This window comes from Lygodium microphyllum, chromosome 18 (assembly GCF_053477565.2).
Source record: "Lygodium microphyllum isolate KBCC chromosome 18, Lygodium_microphyllum_v1.1.10, whole genome shotgun sequence".
In the NCBI taxonomy this organism is placed as follows: Eukaryota; Viridiplantae; Streptophyta; class Polypodiopsida; order Schizaeales; family Lygodiaceae; genus Lygodium; species Lygodium microphyllum.
The window spans coordinates 106,964,863-106,989,165 of record NC_141152.1 but is presented as its reverse complement, the minus strand read 5'-3'; the positions used below and the strand labels follow the sequence as shown (position 1 = coordinate 106,989,165).

The 24,303-nt window shown below is 42.8% G+C and overlaps 1 protein-coding gene across 5 annotated transcripts in view; it reads right to left on the bottom strand.

Annotated features, from left to right (window-relative positions):
• Positions 1–24,303, bottom strand: part of TGH (SWAP (Suppressor-of-White-APricot)/surp domain-containing protein) — a 190,234-nt gene that overhangs the window by 5,554 nt on the left and 160,377 nt on the right. For 3 of the 5 annotated variants that reach the window (XM_087699069.1, XM_087699070.1, XM_087699068.1), the window contains exons 14-16: positions 19,957–20,082; positions 19,625–19,861; positions 18,905–19,525 (exon numbers count right to left, since the gene is read on the bottom strand). In XM_087699069.1, the coding sequence (XP_087555195.1) occupies positions 18,905–19,525; positions 19,625–19,861; positions 19,957–20,082 (984 nt within the window). Of the gene's footprint in view, positions 1–18,904; positions 19,526–19,624; positions 19,862–19,956; positions 20,083–24,303 lie in introns of those variants that run through there. The other 2 variants (XM_087699071.1, XM_087699073.1) reach the window with 2 other exon arrangements.

Genomic DNA, 24,303 nt, shown 5'->3' with positions numbered 1-24,303 from the left:
TTTTGGTTCGTGTATAAACAACAGAAATTTACTTCTGGTTGAGAAAAACAGCAGGGTATTTTGCTGGTTCAGCTTGTGCTTCCCCAGATTAGTGCATTTACTCTTGTGTTCGTGATAAAATGATTGCAACTTCTTCCAGTTTAGACATCAAGAGTTTGATGGAGATTAAACAATTTGATGGTCATGGATTTGACCTTCGGAAAGACCGTATGCAAGGCTTTTTGTTCCTGAAGGATTGTGAGGATGCTTTGTAGAAAGATAAACCTGCACTAATGTCTGATGCAGAAACCCGCACTAATGTTTGATGCAAATTGGGCCAGAGTGAATAAAAAGGCTGTGGCTTACATAAAAATGGGTATCACTGATGACATTTTGACAGACATTAAGGGTTTAGATACAGATTATGCAATATGGGAGAAGCTGAAAACTGCTTATGAGATCACCACACCTGTTAATCAGGTGCATTTAATACGCAAGTTGGTGAATATGCGACTGGATGAGTCAAAGCCTGCAGGTTGAGCACTTGAGTGCATTTACAGGGATTCTAAATCAGCTCAAAGATGCAAACTTGGACTTTGATAATAAGTTGAGGGCGATCTTTTTTATCATGACACTACCTGACTCTTAGGAAACCTTGGTGGTTTCACTCAGCAATAACCCCAATCTCTCATGTGATGGGGTGAGGGGTTCTATCTTGAATGAAGAAATTAGACGTATGTCTAGTGGAGAAGGCAACAACTTAGCTTATAATGTAAGAGGTAGGGCTGAAAAGAAAAATACAAATGTAGGACACACAATCAGGAGCAAGAGCAAAGGAAAGAATAAGAGTGACATTACTTGCTATCACTGTGGTCGGAAGGGCCACAAGAAACCTGATTGCAGGTATTATAAGAAGGAAGAAGAGAGAAAGAAGAATGCATAAGATAAAAAGAAGAAGGAAAAAAAGACAGACGCATCGGAGACAACCAAAGGCAAAGAGAAGGCCAATGTGGCCTCTAGCGTGGTCATAGAAGAGCTTTCAGATACGGAGGTTGATGTATTATGTGCAGTTGACTATGATGCCCTTGTATGTCACATGCAGGATATGTAGGTTACCAAGGATGATGTGATTGATGCACTCTTGTCAGTTGATGATGGCGTCACTCAGACTTGGATTGTAGACTCTGGTGCCTCTTTCCATGTAACTCCTTGCTTGGAGTGTTTTGCTATGTTCAATGCAGGCAGTTATGGAAAGGTGTACCTTGGAAATAATCATGCTTGTAGAATTGATGGGATTGGCATAGTACACTTGTCTTTAGACAATGGTCAAGAGCTTGTGTCCAATAGGAGGAGACTGTCAATAGGAGGAGATTGTAAAGTGTATAGAGCTACAAACTATTCATACAATAGGAGGAGATTGTCAATAGATTGTAATCGACGGATTTGAGGGGGTGCAAAATTTTTTTCATCCCTCCCCCCTCTTCACGCTTTTAAAAAACGGTTTTTTACTAAGCCCTTAGCTTAATCATTAACTTTAGAAGTTATCCAATTCAAATTTTGCATGCTCACACTTCTCAGAAGTGATTCGCACCTAGACGGAGGACCAAACGAGCTCAGAATCGCAAAAATGGATTGGACGATTGGCTTCGTGGTACCAAATCTGGTAGTTGCTTCATAACAACAAACCTTGCGGGGATTAAATGGGGGCTCAAATCTCTGATTGGCAAATGGAGACTTGTGCTGGGTTCTTGGCATCGAAATGCATTTAGGAAAACTCCAACTCTTTGATGATCCGCAACAAACCATTTCATTTTGCATGAAAATTTGCTCTTTTACACCTCCTGACGTCTTTCTGTGCTTAAAATGAGCTTTAAAAATCTTCTCTCAAACTTTTTTGCCAAAAATCATTTTGGTATTTTTTGAAAAATATTTTGATATTTTTTGGAAAATGATTTTGGTATTTTTTAAATTGTTAATTTTATTGAAACAACTCATGTAATTGTCACTTTTCTGGCAGTAAAGTGGATCAATTGTCAATTTCACCTGAGATGTTTTGAAGTGATTGTCATTTTCCAATGGTAATATTTTTCCATCACATTTCATCTATTTTTCTTATCGAGGCAAAAAGAAGATGGTACAATCCTTCTTTTTGAAAATTTTTGATGTTCATTTTCTCGTCTCTTCCCCCCACTCAACAGCCCTTGGAGTTCCTCTTTATTTTCTCTCTACTTTGCCACACATTTCTATTCTCCATCTTCCTACTTTAGGGAGACATCTACTTGGTGCCGAGAACCCTATGCTTCCATTGAGTCCATAGTTACTTATAATACACTCAATGAGCAAGATAGGTAGGTTCCCTTGACCATAACAAAGGGAAGTTGGATAATCATGTAGCAAAAAAAGAATAACATATCCTCAATAGAGCCAACCCTTCTTATCATAGTGGAAGGGCAAGGTAACAAATTTTAAGCTCAGTGGCTCCAAAAGGACAATCAAATATGTACACATATAGTATGTTTTCATACATAAGAAGCTTCTCCTTGAGCCCAATTCCTCTAATCTCCCTCTCTAGAGACCCAATTGTTAGTACAATTTGGTTGTGTTTGCTTTTTAGTATGAATGAAGGTTCATGTTTCTTATTCATCTTATAATTGATAAGACCACATGATGTTAATAAACTTGTATCCATCAAGCCTCAAGAAGTGGAAGCTGGTGGAATGTGTCATAAATGTTCTAGATATCATCCATGCCTCCATTACTAAAATAAGTTTTACAACAAGGGGAGGACCAAAGTGACACTAGCTGAGAGGAGCATAAAGATGTCAGATATGTGCCTGGCATTAAAAAGAGTTTATTGTCTATTGGTCAGCTTGACTTGCATGGCTACACCACACTCTTTGGTGGTGGTTTGCGAAAAGTGGAAAAGGGTTCCATGCTGATTGCAAAAGGAACCAAGAAGGGCACTTTGTATTGTTTGCATTGTAAAGCCTTGAATGGCAAGTTTCTTGCAATTGCTGAAATTTGCAGCCACTTGGAGTTATGGCATAAGAGATTAGGCCATATGAGCCAAAAAGGCCTTGATGTCCTTACCTCTCTGAAGAGGGTAGATGGAAAAGGCTCTAAACTTGATTTTTGTAATGAGTGTCAGTTTGAAAAGCAAATAAAAATTTCCTTTTACTCTAGTGTCTCACGTAAGTCCAATGTCTTGGACTTAGTGGATTCTGATGTATGCAGTATGCCCATGAAATCGTTGGGTGGTGCTGCATATTTTGTCTCCTTTATTGATGACTGTTCCAAGAAGATATGGGTGTATTTACTGGAAAAGAAAAGTGAAGTGTTTGCTGTTTTTAAAACTTTTCATGCATTTGTGACCACTCAGACACGTAGAAAGCTAAAATGCTTGAGAACTGATAATGGGGGTGAGTTCACATCGACTGAATTCAAGTCCTGTTGTGACTTGCATGGTATTAAGAGGGAGCTTACAGCCCCTTACAACCCTTCTTCAAATGGGGTGGTTGAAAGATATAACATGACTTTATGTGAAAGAGTGCGGTGCATGCTGTCCACTGCTAATCTCCCTCATGCATTTTGGGGAGAGGCACTCAAAATCGCGGTTCACATTTGCAACCGCTCTCCAAACAAGTCCTTAAATAATGGCATCCTTGAGGAGGTTTGGTCTAGCAAATCGGCCTCATATGACCATTTACAAATATTTGGCTGTGATGCTTTTGTGCATGTTAGGGTTGAGTTGAGGAATAAACTTGACCCAAAATCCACCAAAGGCATTTTCATGGGCTATGGTGATGAGGGTGAATTTCGCTAAAGAGTGTGGTTACCTCAGTCCAAGAAAATTATTCGCAGCCGTAATGTTGTGTTTAATGAAACAAAATTGCTGAAAGGCTCTTTAGCCTCTAATGAAGATATGAAAAAGGTGAAATTTCAGAGTTTGCAGCCACCCATTACTTCAGAAAATGAGCCTCAAGGTGCTGTACCACAGGCTGAAATTGATGATCAACCGGTTACTTTTGAGCCAGATGATGATGGACAGCAAATAGAAGCACAAGGAGGTCATGGAAAGCAAGATAGGCTTGCTGATTATGAAAATGCAGGTGCTGGAAATGAAAATGAAGGTGTTGTATAGCATGAACAGCATGCTGAAAATGGTTTACAGCCTGTATGGGCTGAAGCATGCACCACGGCAGTGGTACAAAAAGTTTGATATTTTTATGCTATCTCATGAGTTTGCATGCAGCCATGCATATCATTGCTTGTACATGAAAAAGGATACAGATGGCAGCCCCATCATACTTGTTTTCTATGTGGATGATATGTTACTAGCTGGGAAAAGAAAGACTAGCTTGGATGCTCTCAAAAATCAGCTGAAATCAGCTTTCTCCATGAAAGATTTGGGGAATGCAAAGCATATTTTGGGCATGAGGATTCGTAGAGATAGAACGCAGAAATTGCTGTTTTTATCTCAAGAAAAGTACATTGGAAAGGTACCCTTACCTCCTTATCTCAAGCTTAGCAAAGCCAACAGCCCGAAAGATGACGCGGAAGCAAATGCTATGAAGGGAGTTCCTTATGCATCAGCTTGTGGCTCTCTTATGTATGCTATGGTTGCTACTCGTCCAGACATTGCTCATGCAGTGGGAGTTGTTAGCAAGTTTATGTCAAATCTTGGCAAAGCACATTGGGAGACAGTCAAGTGTATTCTTCGATACCTTAAGGGTACACAAAGAAAAAGTATTTGCTATGGGCAGGGTGCACTTAGTTTGCAGGGTTATTGTGATGCAAACATAGCAGGTGACTTGGAAACACGTAGGTCCACTAGCGGGTATGTCTTTATAGTTGCTGGTGGGGCTGTTTCTTGGTGTTCCAGGTTGCAGAATATTGTTGCACTGAGTACCACTGAAGCTGAATACATATCAGCTATTGAAGCTTCTAAGGAAGCTATATGGTTGAGAAGACTTGTAGATGATCTCAGCATGTCTATAGGTACTGCAGTTTTGGGATGTGATAGCCAGAGTGCTGTGTAACTGGCTAACAATGCCATGTATCATTCACGCACAAAGCATATAGATGTGCGATATCACTTCATCAGGCAGATTTTGGAAGATGGTCAAATCACACTGGCCAAGATTAAAACACAAGATAACCTTGTAGATGTTGTCACTAAAAGTCTAAGCAAAGCTCAGCACGAGCATTGCATTCGACTAGTGGGAGTTGGTTAGCTAGAGGTTCATATTGGACCTTTAAGTGGGAGGTGGTTGGGATATAAATGCCCAGTAACCTTCGTGTATAGTACACGCACACTGTACATGTGAACGCATCCTTTACGTGCCCTAAGTATAAATACATTTTATCCTTTGTGTAACAACACATTGTTTGTACATTCTTATCGTCTCGTATTTTCACTCTACTCACACTCTCTCAAGCTGTCACACTCACTCGTTCACTCCTCGAGCTGCGTCCCTATCGCTTCCATGTTGGGATATAAAGGCCCAGTAACCTCCATGTATAGTACACGAACATTGTACATGTGAACGCACCCTTTACGTGCCCTAAGTATAACTACATTTTATTCTTTGTGTACCAACACATTGTTGGTACACTCTTATCGTCTGGTACTTTCACTCTGCTCACTCTCTGAAGCTATCACACTCACTCGTTCACTCCTCCTCAAGCTGCGTCCCTATCGCTTCCAACATTGGTGAGGTGAAGCTTTCTCTTTCTTCTTCTTCTTCTTCTTTTTCTTCTTCTCTAACTTCTACTTGACAGGTTGTCGAAGTATCTCCACGAACCGATCTCTCTCTCCTCTTGAAAATGACAAGTGAATGCGGGCTGGTTGTAGGCTAAATATAAATAGCAAAAAAATGGGGCAAAATTGATTAGGTTGGCCAGCTAAATCTAGTTGATCAGCTGGTATAGAGCAGAAAATCTGTGATCAGCCTCTATTGTGCCATGTAGCATTGCCACCTGCCCACGACCTGCCTAGAATCAAGTACTTGCATCTGGCGACTGTTGGAAAATGCCCAAATTGACAAGAAATGCATATAAAATGCCCAAAATCTGATGTACAATGCCTGTGCCCATCCAAAGGATGACTAAATCTCTCTTCAGCCCGTCACATCTTGTGCACAGCCCAAGCTGCCACTCTAAGCCAGCAAGAAGAAGAACAAGAACAAGGAGAGGAGGCACTGTCCTGGCCATTGCCCTGTTCGCACAATTTGCAGCGCCACTTGTCCCTTTTGGCTCCCTTGTGTAGTTGTTTGCTACGTCATGTTGGCAAGTGCCATTCCCCTTGAACATGTGCACCTACTAGCCACCTTCCACCATGTCAACTTACTCACCTTGCACCTTGCATGTATGCCATGTTTGTCCTATCCCATCGACTACATCTCCGTTACCCTCCTTCCCCCCCAAAGAATCAAACTCTAACATGTTATTAGCTGTCACATCGCCTAACTATTGTGTGTTAATTTGTCAATAGGTCTCTTGCTCGCTAGCACACAAAGCCACGTTAAATCTGCTACTAGATCTCATCCACGTCCAACTGTTGATAGCCGTCATCTACAAATATAAGGTTGAAATTAAGTCTTTATCTTTCTGAGTTTAAACCTTTGCTTCTGGGGACTGTTCACACATGGTTGGGGCCTTTTGATTTAATTTGAAATTTCTTCATTGAAAATTGGGGCTTTTCAAACTCGTGTCTATGTACATCAAATCAAAGCCTCCAAATGTGTTGAAGAATACATGGGTACTCTCCTTTGACATCGAACAAAAAAATGATGCAATGCATCCATTGCTTGGCAATACCGTCGCAAGTGGCAAATATTTGTGATTTCCTTGACATCAAGATTGAGGGAGATTTTAGTCCCATAATTTTTAAAAAAAGTAAAAAATATAAAATATAAAACATAATTTAAAAATGTAGTTTGAAAATTAAGTGATCGGAATTAGACACTAGCCATGAGCACATGCTAAGATCTTTCCATCACTTATTAAATTATTGTGAAGGGGGTTCTCTACTCGGATTTTAATCCAAAACGAGTTATATTTCTTTTTGTTTCTTTTGATTCCCAAAGAAGTTATGTTTCAAGGGAGTCTATAACCACTTTATGAATGACCTTTGAGTTGAGCCCAAAAACTATACCCATGTATTAAGCCTCTGGTCATGTGCCCACTGCCTTTGAGCCATGCTTGCTTTTGATTAGTTTTGAGCCATGCATACACATCTCTAAACCATGTCCTACTTTGGGTCCCTGTGCTTCTCGGTAGACTACATCATCACCTACCTCATGTTTGCATCTCTCTTACTTATGTATCTCCTTTCCAAAATCATTGTATGGGATTAGACACTGCCTCTTCGAGGTAAGACCTCCCCTTTTATTTTTTCGTATATTTTGTGTCATGGGTTCAATGACCTAACCTGAAGAGGGGTTGGTTAGTTTTTTAATCCTTGCATACGAACACACATTATCATGCAGAAAAAATGAACACCTTTTACACCACTTAGCATTAAATATGGGTCAAAGATGTAGGTGGATACCTCAACCCATAGATCGGACTTCAATGCTCGCATAGCATAGAAACAAGTTCCCTTCCTCGAGAGTGAGGATCACGTGTACAAAGAGATAGCACCACACGAGATGCGGCTCATTCAAACATCACAAGACATAGCTGAGTGCACAGATTGTGGTGACCACCTCCTCGCCTTAGGACGCGCTTGTAGATTAGCCATCCTTAACGGCTTGGCTAGATGGCCTAGATCGGACACTCACATGCTTTCCACATAAGCATGCATCGAGATGTATAGGAGGAGCCTCTAGAGGATCCATACGAGGACTAGTAGCCAACACAATGGACTCTCTCCTAGGGCCCTTATCCCTCATCCTTGACATACAGTCCTTCAAAGTGTCCCCTCGTCCCCTAGCAATGGCAACCTGAAGGCACTTGCTAGGATAGAGACAGAGTACAAAGCAGACTGAGTGCAGAGAGAAGAGTAAGTTGAAGGAGTGAGTGCACCACACAATCAATATTTTGGTATAATGATGGGTGTACCACTTTAGGTTTAGATAATATATAAAGTACAAGAGTGTAGGGGTGCGTTCTCACTTGAACACAGTAAAAGGCACGATGAGCCTTTATTCCCAACAACCTTCCACCTAAAGGCAACGTGCCTGAAGGTAGAGAAAAGAATCAGCTAAGTCTATGTATGTACAAAGCTGAAATACACATATACTATCCAACCCCCATCATCTGGCAGCAATGAGCAAACCGCTCTATTGGAAGACCCTTCGTGAGATCTACAAGGTTATAATGCGTATGTACCTTGACAAGTTCAATGCTCTTGCTGTCAAGTACATCCCTGATAAAATGATAGTTCACCTGTATGTGCTTTGTCTTTGCATGAAAGACACGATTCTGTGCTAGCATGATAGCACTCTAATTGTCACAATGAAGGATAGAAACCTCTGTAATGCCAAGCTCTCTCACCAAACATGAAAGCCATAAAGCCTCTTTGCATGCCTCAGTGGCAGCCACATACTCTGCTTCTGTAGTAGACAATGCAACACACTTTTGTAGCCTGGATATCCAAGAGATTGCTCCACTTGTGAATGTGAACACATATCCTGAAAAAGACTTACCGCAGTTAGGATGACTAGCATAGTTTGCATCCGTGAACCCAACAACAGATGACTTTTGCTTACCAAAGCAAATACACAAATCCTTTGTGCCCTTAAGGTATCTCATGATAGCCTTCGCTACTTCCCGGTACACCAATGGCTTTCCTTCCCTCCATATTGAAATGCTGCAAAACCTTAGTGACATACTCTTGCTGTGAGAGATAAAGAAGACCCTTTGATTTGTCCTTGAGTATACGCATGCCAAGAATGTGATTGGCCTCACCAGGATCCTTCATATCAAAGTTATTGTGTAAACTTTGCTTCAAGGAGTCCAAGGCATGAACATCCATGCCTGCAACAATCAGCATGTCATCCGCATACAAAACCAAGAGAATAAGGTTGCCATCTGCTGCCTTCTTGGTGTATATGTAGTGATCAACTTGATAGTGATGGAATCTGTGAGATTGCATAAATGTATTAAATTTATGATACCATTCTCATGGTGCTTGTTTCATCCCATACAAACTCTTGTTGAGTTTATATACCACGTGCTCTTTCCCCTTTGTAGGAAAATCCTCAGGCTGTTGCATATAGATCTCCTTATGCAGATCACCATGTATGAAAGCGATTTTTACATCCATCTGTATGAGCTCAATATCTTCAGATATAACCAAGCCCAAAATGGTTTGCAACATCATTTTGACTACAAGAGAAGATTTTATCAAAATCAATTCCATGTTCTTGCTTGTACCCTTTAGCAACCAGGTGTGCCTTGCACTTTGGCAAAGAACCAGAAGCGACTTTCATTTTGTAAATCCGTTTGCATGGTAGCACTTTCTGCCCTTTAGGCAACTGCACCAAATCCCAAGTGCCATTTTTCATGAGAGATTCCATCTTTGACAGCATTGCCTTATGCCATTTCTTGATGTTTTTTCTGTCCATTGCTTCCTGGAAGCATAACGGCTCACCACAATCTGTCAACATGACATAATTAGCTACATAGTTAACACTAGGAACGAACCTATTTGGCTATCTTTGCACTTTGGTGGTTGACCTATGGACCCAATGGTCAAGATTTGTTGGCTATTCAGCCTACAAATTTGCATTAACAGCTTGCTGTTCTTCAGGTTTAGCATGTTGTACAACTAGTTCTGGTTGTTCCAAAGATATTTGTTCTTGCTGAATTTGTGGTATATTATGCACAAGATCTTGCTAATCATTTTCAGCATTATTCCTTGCATTTTCAAGAACATTTATAGCATGTATTTGTTGTTGTCTAACAGGCATTCTTTGTTGTCCTATCAGTACATCCACCTGGAATACAACCCTTCAAACCTCCTCTGTCTTTTCGGGCTGTTTGTGCATGCGATCTTCCGGGAAGATAACATCATTGTTGCGTACTACTTTTCTTTTCTCGAGATCCATAATTGATATCCCATCTCACCTTCATTACCATATCCTAGGAAAATACATTTACAGGACTTTGGCTCAAGTATGCTGTGTTCTTCCTTGCAAATGTGCACAAATGCCTCGCAGCCAAGCACTTTCAAGAGAGCATACGAAGGTGGCTTGCTTGACCACGCTTCTTGAGGGACTTCCCCCCCCCTCAAAGACCTGTTTGGTAATTGATTAATCAAGTGTATGGCTGCCATAATAGCCTCTACCCAAAATCCATGAGATAAAGCAGCATGTGACCGCATTGTACGGACCTTATCTTGAATGGTCCTGTTCATACGCTTTGCAACACCATATTGAGGTGGATTATAACGAGTGGTGAGTTTTCTTTTAATTCCTTTGCTGTCACAAAAGTCTTGAAAGGCTTTGGATACATATTCCCCGCCATTATCAAAGCGAAGACACTTTAATGTCTTGCTGGTCTGATTTTTCGCAAGTGCTAGGAATTTTTTAAATTTATCCAAGGCCTCGTCTTTGCGACAGATTGGATAAACCCATACTTTGCATGTGGCATCATCAACAAAGGTAATGAGATATTTCTTTTCCCCTCGAGTTTGACTCATGTGTCCCAATTGGCTATGCCACAAAGAAACACTGGGCTACTCGATTATGGCGACTATATAGTCATGCACACTAGATACATGCAAAGGATACAAGGAATCACTTTTGGAGCCCTTGGCAACAATGCAAGAGCCCTTACAAATTTTCCGTTTGCTGTCCCCAAAGGTGGTGTGATAGCCTTTATCATCTAGCTACCTGTGCTTATCAAGATCTTACTGAGCTGAGGTACATGCCTCACATTATGCAAAACAAACACGGAGCCATGCTGAAATTCTAGTTTCACATTGGCAATGCCTACAATTTTACATGCATAGTTATCCCCCAAGTGGACGCCACCACGTGCACCACCATTGTAGTTAGAAAACCACTCATGATGTGGTGTGACATGAAAGGACGCACATGAATCAAGTATCCAAGTGTACATGTCATCCTCAGAATGTGCAATCAATGCATGTGCACTCAAACAAGAAGCAAGAAGTACATCACCGTCGCTATCATTCTCATGAGTGAGTACATTGACCTCTTCTATTTTCACATTGCTCTTCTTTGCAGGCTGGCCTTGTTGTCTTTAGTGTTTTTGTTTTTGCCTTTCTCTTTCTTCAATTGAAAACAGTCCCGTTTGTAGTGCCCTTTCTTGCCACAATCATGGCACTCCACATTTTTGCCAGGAGACTTGCTGCATGGTCTATTTTCAGAATTGCCCTTTTGCTGCAATCTGCCTCTAGTGTGCAAGGCATTAGAAGACTTGTTGGCTGAATTATTTTGCCTGTTGAGTTCTTCCATCAGTAAAGAACTCTCCACATCATAATATAATAGTATTCGAGTGCATAGCAAGAAAGTAGCCTTGAACTCATTAATAATATGGAAATCCAAAGTAATTAGTTAACTGAAAATGGAGTTGAACTCGTTCAAATGTATAGACATGGCTGTACCTTCTTTCATGTCAAAGTCCATTAAAGTTTTCAGCCAATAAACTTTGCTGGCTGCAGTTTTCTGAGCATGCAGTTCTTCAAGCCTTTGCCACATTGCATATGTTGAATTCCGCTTCTCAATGTTAAAGAGCAAGTTGTCAGACATTGAGAGCTCAATGGTAGAGCATGCAAGCTCATCCAAATCATCTCACTTGTCTTATTCCATATTTGCTGGTTTTATTCCCTTTTTGTTTATGGGTTTCACCTGTTTCTTTTGTACCAAGACATTGTAGCACTATTTTTGCCTTATTGCAAAATTATGTGCACCCTCAAGCTTCTTGATGTGCAAAAGATTGTTGCTGTCACTGTTTCCTGATATAATTTGTAGTACTAAATTAACTCAAAAGTCACAAATTGCAAGCCCAAATGTAACACAAGTAACCATGGTACATTTCAAGTACCAACCCATCAGTGAAAATCTAGAGATTACAGAAATTTCAGATCTGCAAATAGATTTTCGGAATTAGAGAGTGTCTGTTGTTGCACTTCACAAGCAATTACTGACACATTTAGAGGCCAAGGCACCAATTACATGTGAAATCCTCAAAATTTGATTGCAATTTCTGCTCCAAAAGCATTTTGGGCATAAATTTGACAATTTCGGTCAAAAGCCCCAAATTTGTAGAAGGATATCCGTCTAGATTGCATCAATACATGTATGCAAGTGCATATACTAGGCAGTTGTTGCACAAATTGAAGGAATTTTGCAAAAGCCCCAATTTTCTTGGGTTTGGTATGCACAAATTTCAATGAAATTGAAGAAATTTCACTAAAATGTGAAAAGCCCCAAAATTTCTCGTGCAAATGTGTGTGCATTGGATGGGAGCCATGAAGCTGAGTTTGATTCCATCATAAAGAATCAAACATGGGATTTAATGTCTTTGCCTGTTGGGAAGAAAGCCATTGGTATAAAGTGGGTCTATAAGTTGAAAAGGAATGCAGATGGATCCATTGACAAATATAAGGCCAAGCCTGCAACCAAGGGCTACGCACAGAAGAAAGGCACTGACTATGAGGAGACATTTTCTCCTACCTCCCGCATGACTACCATTAGGTCCATGGTCCCTTTGGCTGCCCATTATGGATGGACTGTGCATCAACTTGATATAACGACTACATTTTTACATGGAAAACTTTAAGAAGAAGTGTATGTACAACAACCCATTGGTTTTGCACTTAAGGGGTCCGAACACTTGGTCTGTAAGCTGAAAATGGCTTTATATGGTTTGAAACAAGCTCCTCGAGCTTAGTATACAAAGACTGATGCTTTTTTTCCTCAGCCAAGGGTTCATAAACAACTCATCAAAGACTACCCTTTGCGTATGTAAAGAGAGGGGATCCTTGCTGGTCATATGTCTATATGTTGATGATCTTTTGCTTACAGGGACACATGTTGATCAGATTTCAGCATTCAAACAAATTTTTCAGCAAACTTTTGAGATATCAGATTTGGGGCCTTTGCACTATTATCTGGCCATTCAGTTCATTCATGATACAAGAGGCATTGGATTGTCACAGTTGAGATACATTGGTAAACTTCTTGAGAGGTTTGGCTTACAAAATTGCAAGCCAGTTTGTACACCAATGGAACCTCAACTGAAGTTGTCATTGCATAATGACAATGAATTGTTTGATATCCATACATATGCTCCAACAGTTGGATGTCTTATCTACCTATGCAACACAAAGCCAGACATACAGCTTGTAGTTTCAGCCCTGAGCAGATATATGCATTAACCACGCATGTCACATTGGCAAGCGGTCAAGTGTGTTTTCTGTTACTTGCAAGGTACTAGGACTCTTGGGTTGCTTTATGCCAAGGGGGGACCACTCCACTTACATGCTTATAGTGATTCTGATTGGACTGGTAATTATGATTCTCGTCACTCCACTAGTGGCAATTGTTTCTTTCTTGGCTCATCTTGCATCTCTTGGCTTAGCAAGAAACGATCCACTGTTGCCACATCGTCATGTGAAGCTGAATACAAGGTAGCTTTCACTACCACAGTTGAATGTGTATGGCTTAGATGCTTGTAAGTTGATTTGGATGTATCTATTACGAAGCCTACTCCTTTGCTCACTAATAGTCAGAGTGCCATTGCAGTGGCACAGAACCTAGCGTTTCATGCATGCACGAAACACATTGAGATCCATTATCACTTTGTTAAAGAGAGGCTACATACAGGTGATATCAACCTTGTCTATTGTTCTACCACTAGTAATGTGGCAGACATCTTCACCAAAGCTCTTCCTCGTGACAACTTTGAAGCATTTTGCAATGCTTTAAATTTGATCTCCTTCAGTGGATGACCCTTGTATTTTGATCACTCTTCACTCTGGGGTATTTGTTGGGTTCAACACACGCCTACAGTCACATAAGAGTGACTGTGATCTTTAGAAGGACACTGGGACAATTTTTACTCTTCGTAGAAGAGGTTTTTTTTCCTAGATTTATTTATTTTATTTTATGTGCCTATGTTACACAATTTTAGGCATTTATTATGTTTCACACTCTTCGGGTGTGAACACCTCTTACAACTTCAGATTATTGTATTGGGTGTCGTGCTCTTACACTCTACACTGTCTACTGTACTCTCAACTGAGCTTCGATCTCTTCTTCCTCTCACAATGGATCCATTGACAAATATAAGGCCAAGCTTATGGCTAAAGGCTATGCACAAAAGAAAGGCACTGACTATGAGGAGACATTTGCTCCTACATCCCGGATGACTACCATTAGGTCTATGGTTGCTTTGGCTGCCCATTATGGATGGACTTTGCACCAGCTTGATATAAAGACTGCATTTTTACATGGGGGAACTTCAAGAAGAAGTGTATGTATAGCAGCCCATTGGTTTTGCAGCTGTGGAATCCGAACACTTGGTGTGCAAGTTGAAAAAGACTTTATATGGTTTGAAGCAAGCTCCTTGAGCTTGGTATGCAAAGATTGATGCCTTTTTACTCAACCAAGGTTTCATAAACAGCTCATCATAGTCCACCCAATACATATGTAAAGAGGGGGAATCCTTGCTAGTCATATGTCTATATGTTAATGATCTTCTGCTTACAAGGGCATATGCTGATTAGATTTCAGTATTCAAACAAAATTTGCAGCAAACTTTTGAGATGTCAGATTTAGGCCATTTGCACTATTGCTTGGGCATTTAGTTCATTATGATGCTAGAGGCATTGGATTATCACAGTCTAGATACATTGGTAGACTTATTGAGAGGTTTGGCTTGTAGGATTGCAAGCCATTCTATACACCAATGGAACCTAGACTCAAGCTGTCCTTGCATGATGACAGTGAATTATTCGATATCTATATGTATGCTGCAGCTGTTGAATGTCTCATTTACTTATGCAACACAAGGCCAAACATTTAGTCTGCACTTTTAGCCCTGAGCAGATATATGCACTAGCCACGCGTGTCACATTGGCAAGCTCTCAAGCGTGTCTTTTGTTACTTCTAGGGTACTAGGACTCTTGGATTGCTTTATGCCAAGAGGGGACCATTGCACTTACATGCTTACAATGATTTTGATTGGGCTGGTGATTATGATTCTCGTCACTCCACTAGTAACTCTTGGATTGCTTTATGCCAAGAGGGGATGTAAGATGGCTTAATGTAAGATGGCTTCGTAAACACAGAGAGAAAACGCATGAAACCTCTGAGCACGAGTGATTCTTCTCCTCCCAACCACGCCTAGATCAGTGCTGGCCCTCTCACTCGGATTCCTTTGCCAGCCGTCAACTTCCTGGAGTCCTACTATTCCTGGACTCTCTTACTCTCTAGGCTCCCCTTAACCCTGTTCGGGCGCCCAAGAGCCCGGACGGTCATTCTCGTGCATGTTCCCCTAGATTTACCTTAATGTGACATTAAATGTCACTTTTAATGTCACATTCCATATTTATGACCTTAATGTGACATTAAATATCACTTTTAATGTCACATTAGTGTCACATTTCCTTCCCCTTAAGAATCGGTTTCGTCCTCGAAAACGATACTTGGAAGGTCTAACTGTAAATCGGGAAACCGTTTTTTTAAAGTACTTACTCGCTCCCATGTTGAGCTTTCTTCTGAACAATCTTTCCACTTAACCAAACATTCTTGATAAATAGTATTCCTCGTTCGTCTATTACGAACATTTAATATTTTTTCTGGTTCATGTGGATTAGATTGGTCATAGAATAACTCCTCAATATCATCATTTAAGATTAGATTATCCAAATCACCCAGCTTCTTCCTTAATTTACTTACATGAAAAACTGGATGTATTTTACTACCAGCAGGTAGTTGGAGCTTGTAAGCCAATTCTCCCACCCTTTTAAGTATTATGAAAGGACCACAATACCTTGGTGAAAGCTTTGGACAGTGTTCCTTTTTCATAGTTTTAGTTTGTTCAGGCACCTTAAGATAGACCAATTCTCCTTCTTCAAAGGAGATGTCTCTTCGGTGAGGATCTGCATATGCTCTAGCTCGATTTTGAGCTTTTTTAATATTTTCTTGAGCAAATTTTAACATACTATTCATATCCTCCAAAAAATCTTTAGCTGCCTGAACCCTTTCCTTATGCAGTCCTACTGCAAAAGGAGCTCTGGGCTGAAACCCATACATTAACATAAATGGACTATATCCAGTGGAAGAGTGCTTGGCACTGTTATATGCAAACTCTGCTATCGGCAAATACTCTTCCCAATTAGTTTGCCTTTTACTTACATATGCCCTAAGCATATCTTCAAATTTTTTGTTAACCCTTTCAGTTTGCCCATCTGTTTGCGGGTGATCCGCCGTACTCATGCTAAGTTTAGTATCCAATTTCCTAAATACCGCACGCCAAAAATGGCTATCAAATTTTCTATCCCGATCAGAAATTATATTTGCCGGAAGGCCATACAATCGGTATATGTTCTCTACGAACAATCTAGCCAATTCTGGTGTTTTAACATCAGTTGAAGTTGGAATGAACCTAGCCATTTTGGTTAACCTATCCACAATCACCCACACAGAGTCGTGCCCCCTCTGTGTTCTAGGTAGAGCAACAATAAAGTCCATGGAGATACTCTCCCATTTTCCCGAAGGAATTTCTAATGGATGGAGAAGTCCTCCCATTTTTAATTTTTCAGCTTTATTAACCTGGCATTTATTACATTTGACCACATAGTCAAGGACGTCCTTATTCATTCCAGGCCAATAGAACTGCCTTTTAATAAGACTATAAGTCTTATTAACTCCTGGATGTCCCGCACTAGGAGTATCATGACACTCAAAGAGTATCTGGTGCCTTATTTCTGTATCTTTCGGGACACATACCCTACCCTTGTAGAGTAAATAACCATTATCAATGGTAAAATTCTTCCACTTGAATCCAATTTGAGCAACCCCTGATGCTCCATTTCCTTGTTGAACATCCTCAGATATTCCTTCCTCAGTAGAAGCACTTTCATTTGGATCCCCATTTTTTATTGCTTCCCATATGTTGGAATATGCCGGATCAACCTAGCATTTCCCTTTTAAAGATTCAAGCAAGTTGGAAGTGAACTGAGTAAAACTCAATTCATTTTAATGATGGGCATTTTGCTGAGTGTATCAGCTACTATATTATACTTTCCTTTTCTATATCTGATCTCATAGTCGAACTCTTGGAGGAGTTCGGCCCATCTGGCTTTACGCCCGTGTAAATCTGGTTGATCATTAAGCCACTTAATGCTTTCATGATCCAATAAAATCAAAAGTTTGGCACCATACAAATAGTGCCTCCATTTCTTCATTGCATGTACTATTGCATACAGCTCCCTCTCATAAACAGAATAATTCTGTTTTGCACGATCTAATTTCTTGCTTTCAAAAGCAACTGGTCGACCTTCTTGTAATAAGACCGCGCCTATTGCCTTATCACTGGCATCAGCTTCAACCACAAATGGTTTGTTGGGATCCACTATTAATAGTACTGGAGCTGTAGCAATAGCTACCTTAAGTTTTTGAAAACTTTCATTTTGGTCTGTTCCCCAATTAAAACTTTTCCCTTTCCAATGTAAGATGGCTTCGTAAACACAGAGAGAAAACGGATGAAACCTCTGAGCACGAGTGATTCTTCTCCTCCCAACCACGCCTAGATCAGTGCTGGCCCTCTCACTCGGATTCCTTTGCCAGCCGTCAACTTCCTAGAGTCCTACTATTCCTGAACTCTCTTACTCTCTAGGCTCCCCTTAACCCCGTTCGGGCGCCCAAGAGCCCGGACGGTCATTCTCGTGCATGTTCCCCTAGATTTACCTTAATGTGACATTAAATGTCACTTTTAATGTCACATTCCATATTTATGACCTTAATGTGACATTAAATATCACTTTTAATGTCACATTAATGTCACAGGGGACTATTGCACTTACATGCTTACAATGATTCTGATTGGGCTGGTGATTATGATTCTCGTCACTCCACTAGTAGTAATTGTTTCTTTCTTGGCTCATCTTGCATCTCTTGGCTTAGCAAGAAATAATCCACTGTTACCACATTGCCATGTGAAGCTAAATACGAGACAGCTTTCACTACCACAGTTGAATGTATATGGCTGAGATGTTTGTTTGCTGATTTAGATGCATCTGTCATGGAGCCTACTCCTTTGTTCACTGACAGTCAGAGTGCCATTGCGGCGGCACAAAACCCAGTGTTTCATGCACGCACGAAATACATCGAGATCCACTATCACTTTGTCAGAAAGAGGCTACATGCAAGTGATATCAGCCTTGTCTATTGTCCTACCACTAGTAATGTGGCAGACATCTTCACCAAAGCTCTTTCTTGTGACAAATTTGAAGCATTCCACAATGCTTTAAATTTGATATCCTTTGGTAGATGACCCTTGTATATTGATCGCCCTAGGTTTGACTCATGCTTATGCTCACACAGGAGTGTCGGTGATCCTCAGTAGGACACAAGGGCACTTTTTACTCTCCTTATGAGATGTTTTTCCCCCCTAATTTATTTCCTTTTATTTTATGTGCCTATGTTACACAGTTTGGGCACTTATCATGTTTTACACTTTTTGGGTGTGAACACACTTTAGCAACCCTAAGGTTTAAGGGTTGTACTTTGTACTTGCATTGAGTGTCGTGCGATCACACTCATGCACTCTCTTCATTGTCAACTGTACTCTCAGCTGAGCTTGAGCTTCAATCTCTGTGCATTATCTCACCTCTCACAGCATCAATTCCTCTTTCATTTCTTCGTAAAACTGACAGTTTATAATGCAACAAATATCACGAGAGAGAAGAATGAACCATGAAAGAATGGAGGAGGTGACAAACCTTTCTTTCTCTGTAATGTCTATCGACTCCCTTGTGCCGTTTTGAATCTTTTCTCTCTCTTTTTCTCTTCTTGTGTGTCCTCTCTCTTCTTTCAGAGTCACTGCTATCATCTTCTGAAGTACTATACATTTTCAGCTGTGGTTCTTTGTTAGTGCTTGTTGGAACATTGTCGTCAGTAGCGACATCTTCTCTAGTAGATGTCATTTGGTCCACAGGCCCCGAATAAAGTTCTTCTGTAGCACTGCCAACTGCATGTTCTGAATATGCTAAGATCATTTTATGTTCAGAAACTGTTACCTGCTTTGCAACTGTTCCAGTTTGTTTTGTTACAGACTTAGAGGGGTCTGGTTGTTGCTGCAACTGAGATTCATGCTTTGTAATCTCCGAGGCAGTAGAATTCCTGTGCATATCTCTAGCCACCAATGTTCCAGCCGTACTGCTTAACTGCTTTGATGGTAAGGGAGGAACCCTTAAACCTAGTTCCTTGCCAAGTGATGCCAAAAAGTCTCCTGCTTCCAGACGATTTAGTGCTGCCTGAGCAGCCTCAGCAGTCTTATCTTCATTTTTGACTTCTTTAGCGGGTTCAATGTCATCCTCATCTGAATCATCTGAAAAAATAGCCTTTCAAAACGTCCCCAACAAAAGAAAACAAGCAGTTATCAGCCTTAACTTCACATGATATAAGTGAGTACATAAATCTATTGATTGTGATTGTTTTACCTTGTATAGGTCGACAGGTTTCTCAACAAATTCCTCGACGGGAGCTTGATGAGTATCCTCAAAAGTATCAGATGATACAATTTGCTGATTAGTAGGAATTGAGCCTTTTGATTCTGGTCCAGATGTAACAGAGCTTTGTACTGGTAGAGCAGAATCAGGTATGGAAACAGATGCTGGTGGATTTGGTGACAAACTGAAGCTTTCTGTTCGACTCTTTGGCTTTGCAAGTGGGGGAGGCTTCAGAATGTGAGGTTGAGTTAGAAGTTTAAAAGAGCAACTGAGTTGATAACAAACTGCAGTGGGAAAGTACACAATCAAGTTAAGAAACTTACCTTTCCTAAATATGGATCTGGCAAACTGAATCTTTTGCAAAGAAGAGGAAATGGTCTCCATGGTTTCTCTTCCCTCTTTGGGAGTTTGGTACTTTCTTCTTCTCCTTCTTGTGGTTTTTGAAGCTTCTAAAAAACATGCAGATTTATAAGTACATCAGAAAAGTGAAAACGAGGTGATGGAAATATTCAGTGGGTTTAAAAGAATTTAAGTAATTTAAGGGTATCCTAAAAATGGAAGAAGCAAAATAACCTAAGCTGATAAGGCTCTGGACTGATCCCAATAAATATTCAATCAAAAACATTGATCATACACTCGGCACACTCTACACAGTATAATAGAAGCAATATTCACCTCTTATCCTGTAAAACTTTATTTTTTTTGCAAATAAAATGTGGCTGATTATATTACTCAAAAAAACTGATTACAGTGGAGTGCTCAAGCTCAACAGACTAGCTGGAGTTGATGTAGAGTCACAAATACATCATGAATACAAGCCTCTCAAGGTGGTCTGGGGGGATGGGGGCAAGAAGCCATGTAGGGGTGTATCGCCATCTAGGGCTGCCTGCCTGCATCACAAAAAATAGGTCCTCGCCAACCCAGGTTTGCATGAAGTGACAATGGAGTTCTTGACGAGCCCTGGACTCGCCCTCCACCTGATCCCAACAGCCACGGAGGGAATGGATGATGGAGGTCCAAAGCTTTGCTAAGGTCACGCGGAGCGGTCTGCTGTGGATTCCAGTACCTGACGGATGGGTAGTGCCTCCAAGCCGACCACTGCGCAGGACCCTGCCTCGATGATGAAAATTGTGTCCTTGATCCCGACCTCATACAGAAGGTGCTGGCCCTGGCTGACTGCCTGCCAACAGAAAGCTCCCCATGAAATATATCCAAGGCTGGGTGCTATACGGCGAAAAATGCGGCAAGCTCCTCTCCACACGAGCTGCGCCTCCTCACATGACCAAAGGCAGTGCTTGGGGGTTTCTAGAGGCTGTTGTGTGCAGCGCTTACAACCTCCCTCCTGCATCTGGGCAAGCCAACTTCCCACTGCCAAGACTCCATGTGCCACTAGTCATAAGAAGTACAATACCCTCCTCGGCCTCCAGCTATCCCATAGGCTGCGCCAAAAGGTCCGTCGGAACGGCTCCGTGATGCTGTGCTCCGCCCAGTGCTTGCTACGTGACAGTGCCCAATCCATGTCCTCCCACATTAGTACGTGGCTGCCAATCCTGGCAATGTATTCCAGGATCCTCGGTGGCTTCTTGGCAACTGCCGTGGTCGGCCATAGCCACTCTCCTGGATCCCACTCCAGCTCATCAAGTGGTCTACCCTCCCACATCCAAAGGCGCCAGTCCCTGAGCTCCTTCCAGAGAACATAGGGGTCTAGTCGCCATGTTTTCCCTTGAAGGCCCACCACCCAAATCCTCCTCCAAGAAAGGGAAACTAATCCCTCATCTTGCTGCCCTCTGTCAAGGGCCAGACGCCCCCCCGCTTGAACAGTGAAGAAAATCCCCTGCAAGGCGCTGCCCACTCTACCTTGCCACCTGTAGGGGGATGCCTCTGGTGAGAATCTAGCTGCCCATACCTCCCCGGGCTCTATCAGCACTCAACTCGGGGGAGAAAGCCACTCCAGAGGCATTGCTACGTCTATCTCCCTTCGCCTCAACTCCACTCCTCTCTGGCAGACTGATACTTGCTGCAACACCTCCTTGTCCGCCATCCTGTACACCTCCCACCATGTCCTGATGGTACGAGCCGGGCCGGCCTCTCAACCAGCCCATTGGATGTGGAGGTGCTTGCCAATCTGTGCCCCTTCCCAATCTTTGACGGCGGTCTATGTCCTCCTGGCAACCTGGGGGGCTCTGGATTAGGGCCTTACAAAGGCCCTACCACACACAGAGTAAGCTGTGTAGGAAAGGTGACCTAGGGGGGGTGATCTGGGCTGACGTGAAGATCCATCTCAGGGACGGCCTCCACTCACCGCCAAGCCTCGGTCTACAATCCTGAAGACCCTCCTGTAGTAGGACCTTCCAAGTCTGCCCTCCCGGTGTGAGACTGTGTACAACTAGCTTGCCCAAGAGGGCCATACTCTGAAACTCTCAGTCCATGATCTCGAGCCCTCCCTCTGACCGATGCCGTATAATGGTCGCCCACGCCACCTTGACCCGGAAATCCCTTGAACCGTTGGACCCAAACCAAAGGAAGTTACGCACAAGGCAGCGAAACTGCACTACACAAGACGAGGAGAAACACCAACACAAGGCGATGTACTAGGTCGTCACTAGGAGAACCTAGTTAACCACCAGGGCTCGGCTGGCTAGTGAGAGACCAACCCTGCTCCAGTAGGTCAGCTTTCTCCGAATAGAATCGAGGAGTGGAAGAAACTGCTGGGCGGGAGTGATGTCGAGTCCAACCTAGAATCCTAGGTACTGGACGGTCTGCCCTTTGCTCACCCATCTAAATCCAAGGTGGGCGCCCCACTCTGTGCTAGAATCCGGGTCTCCTATCCTAGACAAAGCATGTTTATGTGTCATGGATGATGTTTGGAAACATAGGGCGTAGTCGCCTACCAATCATCTTTGCCAATGCCTTATAGGCCACTAACAACAAGGTGATCGGTATCACTTGGAAAGCTCCAATTGATCTCCCCCTTTGGGAAGAAGACTAATGAGGCCTGCCGAAAGGCTCCTTGACATCTGTCCTGAAGTGAAAATCTCCTGGAAGGCCATCAAGAGAGGGTCCTTCACCACTTTCCAGTAGGTAGTAAAGAAGGCCTTGAAGAGGCCATCCTCTCCCGGGCATTTCTGCTCGTCTTGTGTATGGAAAGCCTCTTCTAGTTCCTTCTCTGTGAAGGGGGCTAGAAGGGAGTGTCCCATCTCCTCTGTGACAACGGACGGGATGTGATCCCGAACCAGCTGCCTACATCGCTGTCCTCTACCTGAGGCTGTCTCCTGTTGGAAAAGGCGACCGTAGTAGTCAGTGGCAATCTCCATCACCTCGTCTAGGCTAGAACGAGTCCTCCTACACTGACCTCAGAGGCCGCATATCTCCTCTCCTCAGGTGCGAGGCTGGTGCCCCTGGAAGAACTCCCTGCACATCGTATCCCCCTTCTGCGCCCAAAAAGCTGCTGAGGTGCGGAAGGAGAACTCTGAGCGCCTGTCCTCTAAGCCCGCAATGGTTGCTCGTGCTCGCACCTCCTGTGCATGGAGGGTGGGATTCCCGGGTGCCTCCTATAGTAATCTTTGGGTGGCTGCAAGGTCCCGTCGGACTGCTCTCTCCTCTTCCCAACTCTGTTGCCTGGCCTGTATGACTCCCTCTTGGCAGATTTTAGTCGATTCAGCTAGGATCTCTGCAACCTCCTCTGTGATCCGATCCCTCCTGCCCCATTCCCTAGTCCAAAGCTGCTCTATCTGTCTCGTCATCTCCTCCCTCCTATAGATCGAGTTAGGGATCTGACAGGATCGTGTGTCTAGGGTAGATGTTGGGGGGTCTAGTGTCAAGAGAACCGAGCAGTGATCGGACAACGTGGTGCCCGCCAACTGCCCTATTTGGCCTCCACGGGAGCCTCCCCACTCTTCCACAAAATCTGTCCAACCGCTCCAGTAGGACTGCAGCTAACCGCCTGTATCCCCAGGAGAAGTCCAGCGACCTCTCCCTCCTGTGGAAGGCCGGGTCTCTCCAAGCATCGCATGCACCTACTGCCAGTAAAAATACCTCCCATGCCTCCTGCTCCTCCCCAGCCATGCCGTGGTGGTTTCTGCCTCTGTCCTGTTGGTCCTTCAACGCCTCCAGGTTGTTGAAATCACCTCCAACGATCCAGGAGTCCACCTTCGGGAGTCCCTCCGCGATCTCCACCCAGAACCTGCTGCGTGTCCTAACCTCGGTAGGGGCCTAGACATTGAGAACTCCCAAGCACGAGCCCCCAATGTCCAGCCTCATCCATAAAACCCTCCCTGCCACTATCGTCCCGTGGTCTCATACACAGGCGGTGAGACTCAGGCCGTAGAGGTGCATACGCCTCCACTCCTGCCGTGGGCACCTATGGCGTGCTCCTAGTAAGTGCAGGAGCTGCCCAGGAGTACCTTTCCTACGCACTGGGCCTGGGTGGGTGTGAGCTTCTGCTCCTGTAGAAGTAGGATGTCGATACGTCCGACAAGGGCAGGCAGCAACTCTTGCCGGACAATCAACTTCCTAGAACCACGTGCCCCACTGTAGTGGAGACTGTTCACATTCCATGAAGAAGGGTGTAAGCTCAAGGGGAAACCTGTGATTGACCGAATAGGCATCTATTCGGTATGGAAGTTGTTGATGAGGAGGAGAAACTATGAAGCATGCAAGTGCGCTTTGCC